The 14,569-nt window shown below is 37.9% G+C and overlaps 1 protein-coding gene across 3 annotated transcripts in view; it reads left to right on the forward strand.

Annotated features, from left to right (window-relative positions):
- The window catches only part of LOC120765753 (protocadherin-11 X-linked), a 452,351-nt gene extending 438,232 nt beyond the window's left edge, over positions 1 to 14,119 (forward strand). For all 3 annotated transcript variants that reach the window (XM_040090928.2, XM_040090927.2, XM_040090929.2), the window contains one exon: positions 13,307 to 14,119. In XM_040090928.2, coding sequence (XP_039946862.1) covers positions 13,307 to 13,698 — 392 coding nt within the window. In that variant the 3' untranslated portion in view covers positions 13,699 to 14,119. The remainder of the gene's footprint in view (positions 1 to 13,306) is intronic.
- The last annotated feature ends 450 nt before the right edge of the window (positions 14,120 to 14,569 follow it).

Here is a 14,569-nt window from a genome sequence, read left to right on the forward strand (position 1 = left end):
TTTTTTTTTTTTTTTTTTTTTTTTTTTTTTTTTTTTTTTTTTTTACAAAGACAGCTATGGTTCAATGTATAAAATTATGATTATAAGTCAAAACTTGACACATACTTTCTGAAATTTGAAGGTCAATAAATTTATTTCTCTACTCAGAATCCTTACATAGACACACATAGACAGCTTGTGGTTATAAGAAGGTGTTTATATAATTGAGTTTATAGAAGCATAACTTAAAGATCAACTAATGTGTATATTTCCATTTTAAAAGATTTCCATCTTTAAAGTAACGAAGTTCAGTTTCATGAACTACTGGATACCTTGTGAAGTTTAACTTAATACCCCCACAGTTTTCTATTTGTTATTCTCTGAGAAAATAATAATAATAATAATAATAATAATAATAATAATAATAATAATAATAATAATAATAATAATAATAATAATTATTATTATTATTATTATTATTATTATTATTATTAACCACTACCCTGTTTTCAAGCCAAGAGTCCTCATGGCTGCAGCCACAGAACCTCTCCTGACAGCTGTTGCAATGGGCTGACAAGATGCTGTCAGCAGCTGCTCACTTCCATTCTCTTGGCTGATTTCACTGACTGACACTAAAATCTTCCAGAACAATCACAGCTATCACTGTTTGCTAACAATGTCTTCTTAAAATCATCCATGCTAGGAGAAAATGTTCTGGAAAGGGTTGTGTCAAGTGTTGATATGGCCTAAATTATTCCCACTGATTTATTAAAGAAATATGGGTATTGATCTAGTATCGATACCCAACTGTGACGGACAAAAACTCTCTAACAGTTTAAAGTTAGAAAGTGTATGTTTATTACGGCCGGGCAGCACGCGGGATAGTTCCCTAATTCACACTGCGAAATTCACAGGTAATGACAAAGCCTTTTATTTACAGAAGTGTTGAATATCCAAAATACAAATGCATATTCATACCCCTGTCACCTCCCATTCCTCGCTTCATATGCTAATTGACAAAAAGGCTATTAAGCATGCGTACTTTGTTTCTTAAAATGAGTCGGGGGTCTATTTTGGGGAGGGGTCACCCAAAATGAGGAAGTAAGATGAGTCTTCCTCGTCCTGACCTTTCTACCTTTTCAATGCATTCGTGACAAATGATTCCTTGGTAGAACTTATAGTTTCCTGTGTTCAATGGGTCCTTGAAGCAGGAAATCTGCAGCTATCTTATGTCCTATTTGCCACATTTTGTTTTTCATTACAAGGACAACTACATAAACATAAACCTGACAAGAAATGAGTTACAAGATCCGGGGTAGCTTATCTAAGATCTGGCTTCTGTTAACTGCGAACAAAGATTACCTATCTACTTCAGCTAATTCAGCAACATATTATCTTAACTTTCCTAAAAAATCCTTAGTTCCTCAAAATTAACGTCTCACCACCATTTGTCAATTGTCCAGGGGCTGATAAAATTATCTCTTTTAAAGAAAACCGTGTAAATTTAGTAATGCTGCTAGCTAAAATTTCAGTGTTTTTATATTTTAATTGAAAATTACTCTGGAGAACACACACACACATATATATTTATATCCTGTCAGCAAACCTCCTTGATACCAAAAAACCTTCTTGGCAGTTGGAGAAAGCTCATGTGAGTGAGATGAGGAACTTCCAATCAAACAGCAAAACTTCAGTGGAGAAGCTGGCAACAAGGGAATGTTAAAGAGCTGGCAGCTGTGGCAGCATTGCCTCAGCAGGATGCTGCCCAAACTTCTGAGGGTGCCAGCAATGCCTATAAAGGCCCAATTAGGAAGATGGAGCCATCTCAGTCAGTGATTTTGAACTCTCAGGTAAATAATGGAAACTGTAGTTTTCAGGAATCTTTTTGTTGTTGTTGTTCAAATGTCTGCTGTGAATGAGGCTCTGAGCTGATGTGCAAAGATTGCTCCAAATCACTCAAGAGCCACACTCCGATGCCTGACTGGAGCACAATGAAGTTTGGATTATGCTGTTTTAAATTATCACCCATTTGAAGTCATTTTCTTTATAAAACAAGATTAAAATGACTGTAATTCAAAACATTTTACCTCAAATTGATGTGAAAATTGTAGTGTTCATATTATTTCCATTTTTCAATTTGACAAAACATTTCACTCCACATACAAGCCTTTCTGTGTTGTCACTATCTTAACAGTGAAAATATGAATTTTACTCTGTGCACTTTACTCTTTCCTGATGTGTCTTATTTCTTAACACTACTTATTTAAGTTTTTGAAAGCATGTCTTTCTTTTGTTGTAGTACCTGGGGAAAATATAAGCAGATTTAGGAAGTTTGCTTTCTTCCTCTCTAACCCACACAGTAACAGTTTATAACTTCATATTGTTAAGTTTGTTCTCTGGTCTTCCTACGTGCCTGATGGTTAGATAAGTGCTGATGAATAAGCAAAGCAAGGAAGAAATTGAAGCTCTAGGCTGATGGAGCTGAAACTCAGATTATTTATCTGAAGCTTCCTTTCATTTGCTTTCATATTGATACCACAGAAGAAATTTCTCTGCATGAATTTTCCTCAGAGTTTCATGGCTCTTAATATAATCCTATAGAGAAAGAACAGTCTTTTCCTCAGAAGTCTATTTCATAGACAGGGAGTATTATCAGTACTACTCTTTAAAAATCCAGTAAATTCTGAGTAACTTCCTTGAGTTCCCCGTGAAAAAGGGCATCTGTGTCATCTAAGAGAGAGGTCTTCTTTCGGAGCTCTTGAGGAAGCAAAGAACAGAACAACGCTGAAAAAAACATTTGAAAATTAAGTGACTTGCAGAAGCCCTTTGTCTAATTTAAACTATTGCCAGTGGGATTTACAACTGCAAAGTTCCTGGCCTAAAAATACAATTGCATTTATTTTTAAGTCACGCTGTGCTCCGCCATAAGTGCAACAGAATGCCAAACCTTATCACTTAAAGTAATAGCGAGGCACAAGTCAGCTATCAGACACTCAAACTCTGTGAAAGAGCTGCTTTTGTGTGCTCAGTCTGCAAAGGATAATTCATTCCTTACTGGGGGGTATGATTTCAAGAGTTGAAAGCTTTAACTAGTGCATATGTATAGGGTAGATTTAAAGTGATTATGGAAATGTCACCGCAGGACAATGCATTATTAGTAGGCCCTCGTATGTTGTATGCTGTCCCCTTATGTTTGCTGATAATTAAAAAGCAGATTGGGATGTCATGGTGAGAATGAGTGCAAAATGTCCCTTCTATCATTTGCAATAAATATGAAATAGTGGTCTTGCTGTATCCTTCAGTGATTGTTCTATTTACGCTGGTGACAAATGACATCTTTCTCCTTGTAATGTGCCTGCAGGGTTAAATGACTTTATTATTATTAATGAGTCATTGCTCCAGCTGCCCAGGAATACAGGGAGTAGGAAACGTAAGAGATTTAGACCTAAGTAATTACAGATGTAATTATTACCTTTCAAATTTCATTTTTACAGCAATCAGAGGGCTGTTAATCAAACACGGCCCCTTCCGTGCGTTCACACTTCCCGGAGCCTTTGTCAAGGGGATGAGCAGCTCCGTGGGTCCGCTGAGGGCGGTCGGTGGCAGATTGACAAAGTGGTCTTGACAGAAAACTGCTGTGAAAAATCGGGTGGAAGCTGCCGTGTACTCCTCGAGGAGGCTGCGGCGGAGAGGGTTTTCCAAGAGGGAAGCCCCTCCTGAGCCGCTGCCGTATGGAGGAGAGCGTCCTCTTGGGCAGGATGCGGGGAGCGGGAGGGGAATCCCGGCGTCCTGCGCGGGGCTGGAATGTGGGCAAGCAGGCCTCAGAAACGAGGACAATGCAGCAAAGCAAGGACACGAAACAACAGCCTGAGTGTTTAGGTTTGGCCAGGATAAACCTTAAGAGTGCAGAGGAATATGCTCAGCAAGATGGTAGAAGGTTTTAAGCCTAATAATGGAATATTGTGTGTTGTTAGTAGAAAGCAAACAAGCAAGCATTGTTTGAAGCAGGTGTGTGTGTGCTTTCAGTGACTGGCTGGAACAATTGTCTGTGAGCTTTAGCAATGTGCTATTGGCCGGAAAACTTTTAAAATGCCCTGTAACAAAGAGATCCTTGGCTGCTGCTGGCAGACGTGAGCTGTTGCCATCTTTCATTTGTCTCAGCCTGTTTTGTGGCTGATGTCCCGGTGGTCCCATCCCGTTTGCACAAAACTCCAGCGCAGTGGAACACTGGGGTTTTACTCCTGCGGCCTGTCCTTCCTCAAGGTTGTTGGTTGTCATGAAGGGATCTGAAAAGCACAACAGAGCCAGCATGCTGCTTTAGGGGAATTAAAAACCATGGCCTCTTACTCTGAAATATTTAACCTAATTACCTCTAACTATGTTTTTTTTAAGTTTTGAGGTGGAGCATAAGGTTTATTCTCCTTCAGTTCTCCTTCAGCAGTGGCTAGAGCATTGCAGGAAATTCAGAAAAGGGGGAATAGCTGTGATTATTGTCAGGCTGTGTTACAGATGCCATGAAATATAAGCAGTGCTGTTTCCCAAAATCATAAACTGATTTGATATTTATCATGAAATGTAAAATCTGAGGGACACTTTGGAGAAATGAGAACATTTCCATTTAATAATGCCATTTTTTCATAATATTAAGGATCCTCTTATTTTAAAGAAACAAGTGAAAATTAATTGAATAGAGGAAATAAGAACTACCAGCTACCACACTTTATACCCCCAAATGTAATGTGGATCAACACTGTTATAAAGCATTTGAACTTGGAAACAACATTTTTGATGGGAAAATTGTTTTGTCAAAAAAAAACCCTCAGCAAGTTTTATTTATATATTCAACTGGAATGAATTAATATTGTTGATGGTCCAATAAAATGTAATAGCTATCAGCACTCAAAATAGAATAATGTGTTACATAGATATCAGCATAGGTAGTTATTGCAAAAATGTTTAGAAGCATTCAAAAATAAAGAGGGTATTAATAGTAACAAAAAAATGTTAATATTCTAATAAATAATTATAGTTGGTTTTGGGGTTTTTTTGAAATGCAATTGGAGTCACACAAAAGGATCAGAATATTTTTAGACTGTTGTAGATTTGTTTTGGTTGCTGCTCTAATGGTCTTTGACTTTAAATTTCTGTTTGTGTATATCTGATGAAAACACAATTCAAAACAACTTTTATTGGCTATCTTTTAAGTTATCTCAGGAGATATATGTTTACTAGCTCACTGAGCATTTGGGGGTTTTATGACTCCCTTTTGAAAATTAATGTTTCATTAAAGTGTCTGAACCGTGACCAGTTGCACACAGTTGTTCAATAACTTCATTTAAAGGATTTTTTTTTTTTTTTTTTTTTTTTTTTTTTTTTTTTTTTAAATTCTACTTTCCATCAAACTTTTATTTGTTACTGTAAGGTCAATGAAAAGGAAGAGCACCATTTGGCATAGAGATACAGCAAGAGACTGAAATGAAGAGAGGGTGTAAACACAGCCATTTGAGAGGTTTCTGCCACACCAACCCTTGAAGGAGCTGCTGTGTGTGAACAGCACTGAGCAGGAACTTCTGCTCTTCCCCATCCTCCTCACTCAGCCCCTGATTGAGGGAGCTCACCCTGTCTGCTCCCCGTCACAAGTGCTGGAATCTGGTCTGAGACTGGGATAAAGGAACATTTTTGTGTTCATGTGGCTCCGTTATCAATAATTAGTGCTTCTTACCCCGTTCTACATAGAATTTCTCTTCCCCTCGTACCTTTCTGACACTCATCCTATCTCCAAGCCCAGATCTTTGCTCTGATGTATCAGAACTTTTGGTGGATGTATCTGATCTTTTGATTACACAGCCTAAGCTTAGGAAATGTATTTTCTTGTTTCCACACCAAAGTGAGTTTATGTAGATTGCGTAGTGATTCTTAGTTCTCTTTATGGATCTTCACCCTTTGGGGATATTTAGTGATTTTTAGTAAAAAAAATAAGCTGCCTTTCCTTCATGGACACACATGTAATTTTATTTGAAACTTAGCTGCAAAACTTGGCGTAGTGTTGTATTCTTTGTAAATGGGTCCTCTGAAAAGTGATAGCTTGAAGCCCTTTTTACTCAGTGTATTTTTGTAGGATGTCGTATTTATTACAGGAATATTATATCAGTAGCCAAGCTTAGTATGTGTCACTTAAAATGCATAGTCCTTGCAGGTGTGGGAGAAAAAAATGCTAATTTCACTCTTTGCTATGTTTCCAGGTCGAAGGTTACTGCTGAAGGATAAACCATTTCTCACTATGTAGTTTCATCTTGTTTAATTGATTTGAATTTGAATTTATACTCCATGTTAAATAATGAACCATGTATTAATAATTAAGAAGGTTCAGTACAAATGGGAAGCAGTTAATTAAATATTAAATAAAGCACATTGTATTAGCCACTATTGTAATCAATATACTAGATTTTAGGTTATCCATTCTAGATGGCCATTATGCTTTACTAGTTATAGTTAAAACTCTTATTGAAAACTCAATATGCACTTTATAGGCCAAGAAACATGCAGCCTAAGCAAATGACCATTTTTTTTCCCCATAAACACCAGCAAAACATAGACATAAAAGTTGAATTCAATTGGACTGGTAGAGGAATAAGGGTCAGTGCCATGTCCTACAACTCTGTCACACCCATGTTCATTAGGCTGAAAAAAAGTTTGCAGGAGATTTGGGGACTTGATTTGGGGGTTTTGTTTGTTTGGGTGTTTTTGGTTCGGTGTGTGTGGGGGGAGGGTTTTTTTGTTGTTGTTTTGGGGTTTTTGATTGTTTGTTTGGGGGGGGTTGTCGGTTTTTTTTGGTTGTGGGGGGGTTGTGTGGGGTTTTTTGGGGGGGGGGGTGTTTGGATTTTTTTTTTCTTTTTCTTTGGGGGGGGTTGTTTTGTTTTTTGGGTTTGGGGTTTTTTTTTTGTTTGTTTGTTTTGTTTTTGTTTTTTTTTTCCCCTCATGTGATCTCTTATTTCTGTGGAAAACAGTAATTATTGAAGCTGAACTTTTTACAGGAGCGTTTCCTTCAGACCATATCTTGGTTATGATTAGTACAAGATTGAGGCTATAGTCAGAATAACAATGAGGTAACCAAATGAAAGATTAATGTGCTTTATTTGTAGGGCTGTTGTTTGTGAGGGAAAGATTCACTTCACAAGTGTAGTTAATGAGACAGGAATTACCAGAGGCTGACTCTCCTGCCCTGACACTTCCTCCATTTCCTCTCTCCCTCACCAACTTTCCTTGGCTATTTTCGAGAATTTTTGCTTGACTTGTTGAATTCATGTGCAAAATCCTCATGCCTCATCCTATCATTTGGATTTTATGAGAAGTATTTTTTCAGATTAAATTCAAATTAAAACCACGGCTCTTAGGATATAAACTGTGTTCACTGGAATGGAAGCAGAGCTGATTCTTGCAAGCTACCCAGCACAACCTGGCAAGCCCAGGTAGCAGAGGAAGATGTGATTTCCCTCATGCCTGTTGATTCCTCAGCCAGAACATCTGGAGGATCAATCTTCCCTGCTTTCTCACAAGCAAAGCAAGCTCTGTACGCACAGCAGAAAATTAGATAGTGGTGTTGTCCTACTTGTTCTTTGAATAAAAAGGTTCCAAGGCTAGAATTTAAGTAACTCTTTTAGGTTTTTAATTTATTGAGACGTATACAGGAAATAAAATATTCATAGGGAACTCCTCCCAAAGGCATTTTATTATTAAACCAAGAAGCTAGAGTATATTGTAGCAGCACTCATTTAGGGTTTCTGCATTCAAGCTTCTTCCTCCTGACCTTATTAAAGTAACCCAGTTTACAGTAACTACCATCACCCCCTCCCTTTTTTATTGTTAATGTCATTTCTGTTCTTCTCATATGGTGGAGACCTCCACATGATGTGACTCAAGTGGCCGCTTTTGGTCACCAGGGTAATTCTGGACGATAATTACCCCACATTACGCTCAAATTCCTGCTTAGATTTAGTGCCACATTTAGCAAATACACATGGGCAAAGCGTGGGGGGGGGCCTGGCCCATTCCTCAGGAGCTGCTGGCTGAGGTGAGGGTTTGGGGTTGTCATCTCCATCACCCTGGTGGGTTCCTGCTGAGCAGGGAGCGCTGGAGGTGCGTGGGGAGCTGCTCAATGCGAAACGCTCCAGTGAACGAGAGGCGCTCCTGGATGCTGACAGAACAGCGTTGGCACTGCAAGCCATGTATTCATATATGTGCTGTGTTGTGAAAATATGAAAAATAGCTCGGCAATGGCATAATCATGGGCAATTTGCTTAATTGCTTGCTAATTGTTGCTTGCTTTATTATGAAACAAGAGTGCTCTAAATGTAACGCTGGATGGTTTGCATCCAAAATGTGTCAAATTCAAAAGTGGCTTTTCATTTAAGACTTCAGCTACATGGCTTTAAAATTCAGGTACTCTGTATTCTGTGGTTTAAGGTGTTTGGTTTTTGTGGTGTGGGGTGGTTTTTTTTGGTTTTTTTGTTTGTTTGTTTGTTTGTTTCCTCCCGTTCAATTGGTTTGGACATTTTCTTTGCACAGTTTTTATGCCGCTAAACCTGCATTGGTATAGTGCAGCCTGGTGGTTTCTGAACTTCTAATGAATCTGAGTACTTTGCTAATGAATGCATTTACAAATGTCTTTTGATCATTGCTACACATGTGCATAAAGGTGGAGATCTTTAAAGGCTACTTCAGGAGCTCATGTTCTTGATTGTCCAGCCCTCAGAGAAGCACATCTTCCCTTCAACACATGCATTCAGATTTTTTCTCTTAAGGGTTACATTCAGTTCTGAAAGTCTGGCTTTTTGGAAAAGCTCCTCTCTTCTTTTTCAACCAATATATCCTGATATGAGCAGAAGGCAAGACCAAGAATCCTTTCCAGCCCTAATCTCTGTGATTCTGTGGTGCAGGTGATGACTTTCATAGCAGAGCACGGAAAGAACTCCTGAGGTTCTTTTAGTAACATATGTCTCTTTTAAGGCTGGAGGGAAAGGGTAGAAAATAAAGTGAGTTGTCTATACACCAGGTATGTGCTTCAATGATCATACAGGTCTTTTCCAGCCAAAATGATTCCCTAATTCTAGCTTTTCAACATTCTGAGGCTTCAGGTAACATACTTGTACCAACAGCCTGTCTCCCTTTGTGAATTTACCATGAGAAACTGTCTTAGAACTGGAACAGGATAGCAAGCTGTAAATGCCAAAGTATTGTGCCATATTTTGTAGACTGAGAAGGAGAGTAGCACTGTTGAGCTCTTCAGTTCCCATCTCCGAAAAGCAAAGAGGATAATCACCATTTTTATTTACTACCTCTAAAATCCCACGCAGGCTTTATAACCATAGGAAGTCTCTGGTCAAAACAAGCAAGGAAAAATAAAGGTATTTTTTGGTAGCTGTTTTGATTGAGAGATAGCTATCTGGCAAGGCTGGAATTTCACATTTTCTTGAGTGAAGGTAAATATTCTTACTTGAAAACTGTTTTGACCTATAAATGATGAGACTGTGGAACAATGAAGAAAGTCCTGTAACTGTTGTGCTTTTAGTTATACTTGACAGTTCTAATCTAAACATTTCTTAAGAGCTGACAGACACTTTCTGTAAAAATGTTCTTAGTTCTGCAGACAATTAAAAAGAAAAAAAAAATCATTCCTAAAACAACCTGGAGTTCCAAATCAAGGTGGTAAATTCACATGTGCATGAGTGTGATCTATTATATGAATTAAAAATTCTCTTTTGTATTATTTGTATGTCGTGTTTGAGGAGTACCCATGTAGTATGGAAAATAATACCTAAAACTGAGGGTTTATAACTGAGTGAAGTAAGAAATTAGACTGCTAAGAGTTCAATGGATTGTACTCTTTATTCATAATGTTTGGGAGTATGCAAACTCCTATTTCCATTTATAAACCTGTCATGCCGTATGTGAGAAGATGGCACCAGACACTGAATTTCACTTGCAAGAACCATAATTTCTTCTGAAAATATTCAGAGACAGCCGGAACTTTCTCCTCCTTGATGGGTAGAGGCAGGTGTCAGAGGTGTTTCCTTCCCCTGATTACTTATCAGACTGTGCAGAATAATCACCTGCAGTACTACTTTGGAATGAGGGAGAAAGGCTCAGAAAATTTGATTGTCACCTACATTTAGAATGACTTGCAAAAAAACAAAATGGAAGGGAGCTTAAAGAGCAGCAGCCAGAGTGTGCTGTGGTCAATTTGCAAAGCCTCTGATAAATGGCCAGTTGTACACTCAACTTCACATCTCCCACAAGTGTGGCTGGAATGATACGTAAGGAAAATAGAGAAATTTCACCAAAAGGAGATCTATTTCATGGCCTGGAAGAACAGGCAAATAAAAGACAATTCTCAGTGAATATTCATGCAAAAATTTTCCTACAGTTTGTTTTAGCTTGTGTTATTCTCCAGGAGTCGTTGCTTTGTGGGTGGGGAAACTTGTTTGTTTGACATTGAGAAGTGGTTTTTTCAAAGTTAAAGAAAACTGTATATTTTACATGGTATTAACTGTAAGCCCTGATGAAAAGCATACTCTGATAACAATATAGAAACAAGATTGAAAGAAAGATTATGACTTCTACAAAAGATGTTTCTTCTAAACAATCCTGCATTGGCAGGCTTTTGTATTAGAAAAAAACCCCAACTTAACACCAAAATAATTTGTATTCATATCTTAGGATTGTGTCCATGATAGTTATAAAGTTTTGGGGTTTTCATGCTTTTTTTGTTTTGGTTTGGTTTTTTGGGGTTTTTTTGGTTTGGGGATTTTTTTTTTTTTTTTTTTTGTGGTGGTGGTTTTTGTTTTTTGTTTTTTTTTTTTTTTTAAATAAAGCTAAAACTCAGATTAAAGTATTTCTTTATTAACAGAATAAGCAAGACTGTAATTTTAACAATACTCTTATTCTTAACATGGTAATGTGTTCCAAGTCTCCAGGTAGTCTGGCAGCATGTGGGGCACAAAATTACTGTCCTGATCTTGGAAATAGTGTGGAGACTGTTTTATACATGACCTTTTTTCTTCCACAGTTGCCTTGGCCAATGTTAAATGTTAGGTTTTTATTATCAAATTATTCCTTTTGCAGTTTTAGCCTTTTGTACTCTCTTACTCTAGTTTGGGAGAAATGGTGCAGTAGAAATGTTGCTCTGAAGAGCTGAAAACAAATAGGTGCTATTTCCAAATAAGTAATTGTGTTTCACACTTTAACTGAATTAATAGCATTTTAAGGGCTTTCTAAATTAGTAAAAAAGAGATCAGTTTCTCTACAAAATGGAAATAATTCTACACTTTCTCAAGGTTGCACCTGATTTCAGTGGATTGCCTTCCTGAGAACAGAAGCAAACCTGGATAATTAAAGAGCTTAAAAGACTTGTATATACTTAAAGTTATGTCTCTAATAGCAGATAGTAGGACACAGAAAGATTAGACTAATCTACCACTAGAAACTTTTCTTTTTTGCAGTAGCTATTGCCTCCACTGAATTATTTCCATATTTATGTCTCCTACTGCCCATCAAAACTGGATTAGTACTTCAACAGCAAGGTGCCAAAGCTTTGTCAGGATTAAACTGAAAAATACTCAGGCAAAATGACTGAGGACATGTTGAAATGCCAGTAATATGCCAAAATAACATTTATAAACAATCACTCTTCTAACTGACACGTACAGCATTCTGAAGCAGAAATAATCAAGAATAGAGCATTCATGATATAACAAGCAACCAGCTGTCTTCTTAAACATAGTAGATTTAAAAAAAAAAAAAAAAAAATCCTGTTTTGGACAGCAACATTATATATTTCAATACCTGAAAGAAAAACTTAATTCCTTTGTATTGAGATGTAGCATGGAAAGATGTGTTTGCGCTTTGCAGCTTTACACAGGTTTCAACATGCAATATATTTGTTAAAACAGAAATGCAGCATCTGTTTAAACATAAAGCTCAGAGGGTGGGAGGCTCCCACTCAGCACTCTCATTGCTATAAGTAATTTTAGTGGCATTCCTTCTCCAGTACTTATGAGCCAGAATCCGATTTTAAATGCTATTTCCATTAAGACAGGTATCAAAAATACGGATGTATCTTTCATTGGGAAGTTTCATGGAGAAAGCACAAGGAAATATCCAATCAGACATTCTTCTGCATTTCCGATGTATTTAACTCTGTACACAGCAAGAGAATATAAAATTAACACTTGCAATATTAAAACTATTTTGAGGAATCATTTGTAGAAATTTAATTCCTTTCATTTTTAATTTACCTACCATGGTAAAGCCACAATTTAAATTAAACAGATCAAGAATATTTATGTACTATAAATGAACATCTTTCAGATTTTAAGTAGTTTACTTTGCCTTTGAACAAATTAAAATTTCTATAATCCTTTTTCAAGCGTACAAACCTTGCATCTACTGAAGAAATCTGGTTTGGTTACTAGCAAACTACAGAGGTTACATCTTCTTTTGCTAGTACTCTGATTTTTCAAGGTGTCCAGTATTGAATGCATGGAGAAATCAATTCTATTTAAAATAGCTGTTATGCTCTTTCATTCTTATAGTTCTTGAGTGCATCTTTGAGGCCAATGGACCATCTTTGGCTAGTGCCCAATTTAGGATTTTTTGCCTTAAGCAAAGGAAAACAATAAAAACTCGAGTTTTAAGAGAATATTAAAGAAACCAATTTTTTTTTTCCAAGTAGCTCTATGCAAATATCTAAAGTAATGGCATTAAATTATTATAAAGTTTTTAGCTTTATTACAGAAATGACACTTGCAAAAGGTGAAAATATTATTTTAGGGAAGTGACCGGTCCAGAGGACATGGTCAAGTTGCACCAGAGGAGGTTTAAATTGGACATTAGGAAAAAATTCCTTCACTGAAGGTGTCATGAAACATTGGAAGAGGCTGCTCAGGGAGGTGGTGGAGTCCCATTCTTGGGAGTGTTCAAAAGGCGCGTGGATGTGGCACTTGGTGTTTTTTTTTAATGGTGAACAGGATGGTGTTGGGTTAATGGTTGAAGTTGCTGAGCTTAGAAGTGTTTTCCAACCTGAGCAGTTGTATGACTCTGGGAAATCGAGTGTATAAGGGCTTAATATGGAGTTCTAATGATGGTGTGAACTGTGCCTACACTGTGGGTCCCAACATCTGAACCTCCACTGGAGCTCTACCCCTGGAGGAATTTTCTTCCCAAACTGTGGCCATCACTGTGGGACGGGGATTGCTTTGCTGACCTTGATTCCCTCTGTGCGTCCGTCCTCACGCCCCTGACCATGTCCTGTGTTTTTCCACCCTCCCAGCTATCGAAGTGAACCTGCAGAAAGCTCTGGCCGAAGCCTCGGAGAACTGCACTCAGGAGTGCCTCATCCTCGGCCACTCCGACAACTGCTGGATGCCGCCGGCGCTGGCGCAGTTCCAGCAGCCCAACACCTCCCTGCCATCGTTTGGCTTCCAGCAAGGCTGGGGCCGAGGAGCCAGACCCGAGGGCCGTCACACTCTCGGGAGGCCGCTGCCAAAGGATGACAGTGAAAAAGGCCAGGCAGGGCCCAGGCCCCAGTTCTACAACACCTGCGAAAGACATTGCGCTGGCGAGGATCCCGTCAAGGTCATCCCTCTGGCAAACTTCGCCGCGTCCCACCAGGCACCAGGGGCTGGGAGCAGCACCGCGTTTATACACGAGCACCAGCTGTAAATGCGTATCTGACAAATCCTTAATTTCAGGCTTTAAGTGTGACTTTGTACGGTCACGACCTAGCGCCGCTCCTCAGGCGCGTACAAACTAGCTAGGCTTGAGAATGTTTGCGTACATAGAATCCTAAATCTGAAACAGAAAATCTAAATCCTTAGGACCTGGTTGAAAGGCTGTAGTTCTTGGTACAATCCAGGAAATGGGGAAGAGAACTCACAACCTAGAAACAATCAGAAGAAAAACAAAATCCTGTTCATTTTCTTGCATGGGCCATGCAGTGCAAATATCTGCCAGCAGTTCCTCCTCCCTTTGAAGGCAATTCCTTGGTACAGTTTGGGGAATATTGCAGTCTAAAAACAGCTTACTCAATTTTTTCTTTGTTGTTATAATTTATAGCATATTCATAGATTTCATCTTCCTTTTGCTTAGCATTAGAGATCAAGTGAGCAATTTCTCATTTGATTACTTGACATAATAGAATTAATAAGATCCTAAAATCGAATTCTTCAGAAGGATGGTATATCTTCCCACTGAAATTTATCTTTTATATAGTTAAGAATGTGCGTGACAACTGATTTTTATTTTAATTTTTATTGGCTCAGTGTACAGATATTTATTCTCTGAAAGAATTCAATAGATGAAATAGAAAGCTGTCGACTAGGCTTTTCTGTGTGAAATAATCAACATGACAATGAGAGGATATCCAAGGTCAAAAATGAAAACAAATAACAAACAACTCTATTTTATCAATTTCCAAGATTTTCCTCTCTATAATAATTCAAGGAACAATATTATACTTATTACATTTTTCAAGCCATAAGTTTATTTCTCTCTTTTTGTGTCTTTATTTTCTTTTTCGTCTTGCAGAGCTTGC

Source organism: Hirundo rustica, chromosome Z (genome assembly GCF_015227805.2).
Source record: "Hirundo rustica isolate bHirRus1 chromosome Z, bHirRus1.pri.v3, whole genome shotgun sequence".
Taxonomy (NCBI): Eukaryota; Metazoa; Chordata; class Aves; order Passeriformes; family Hirundinidae; genus Hirundo; species Hirundo rustica.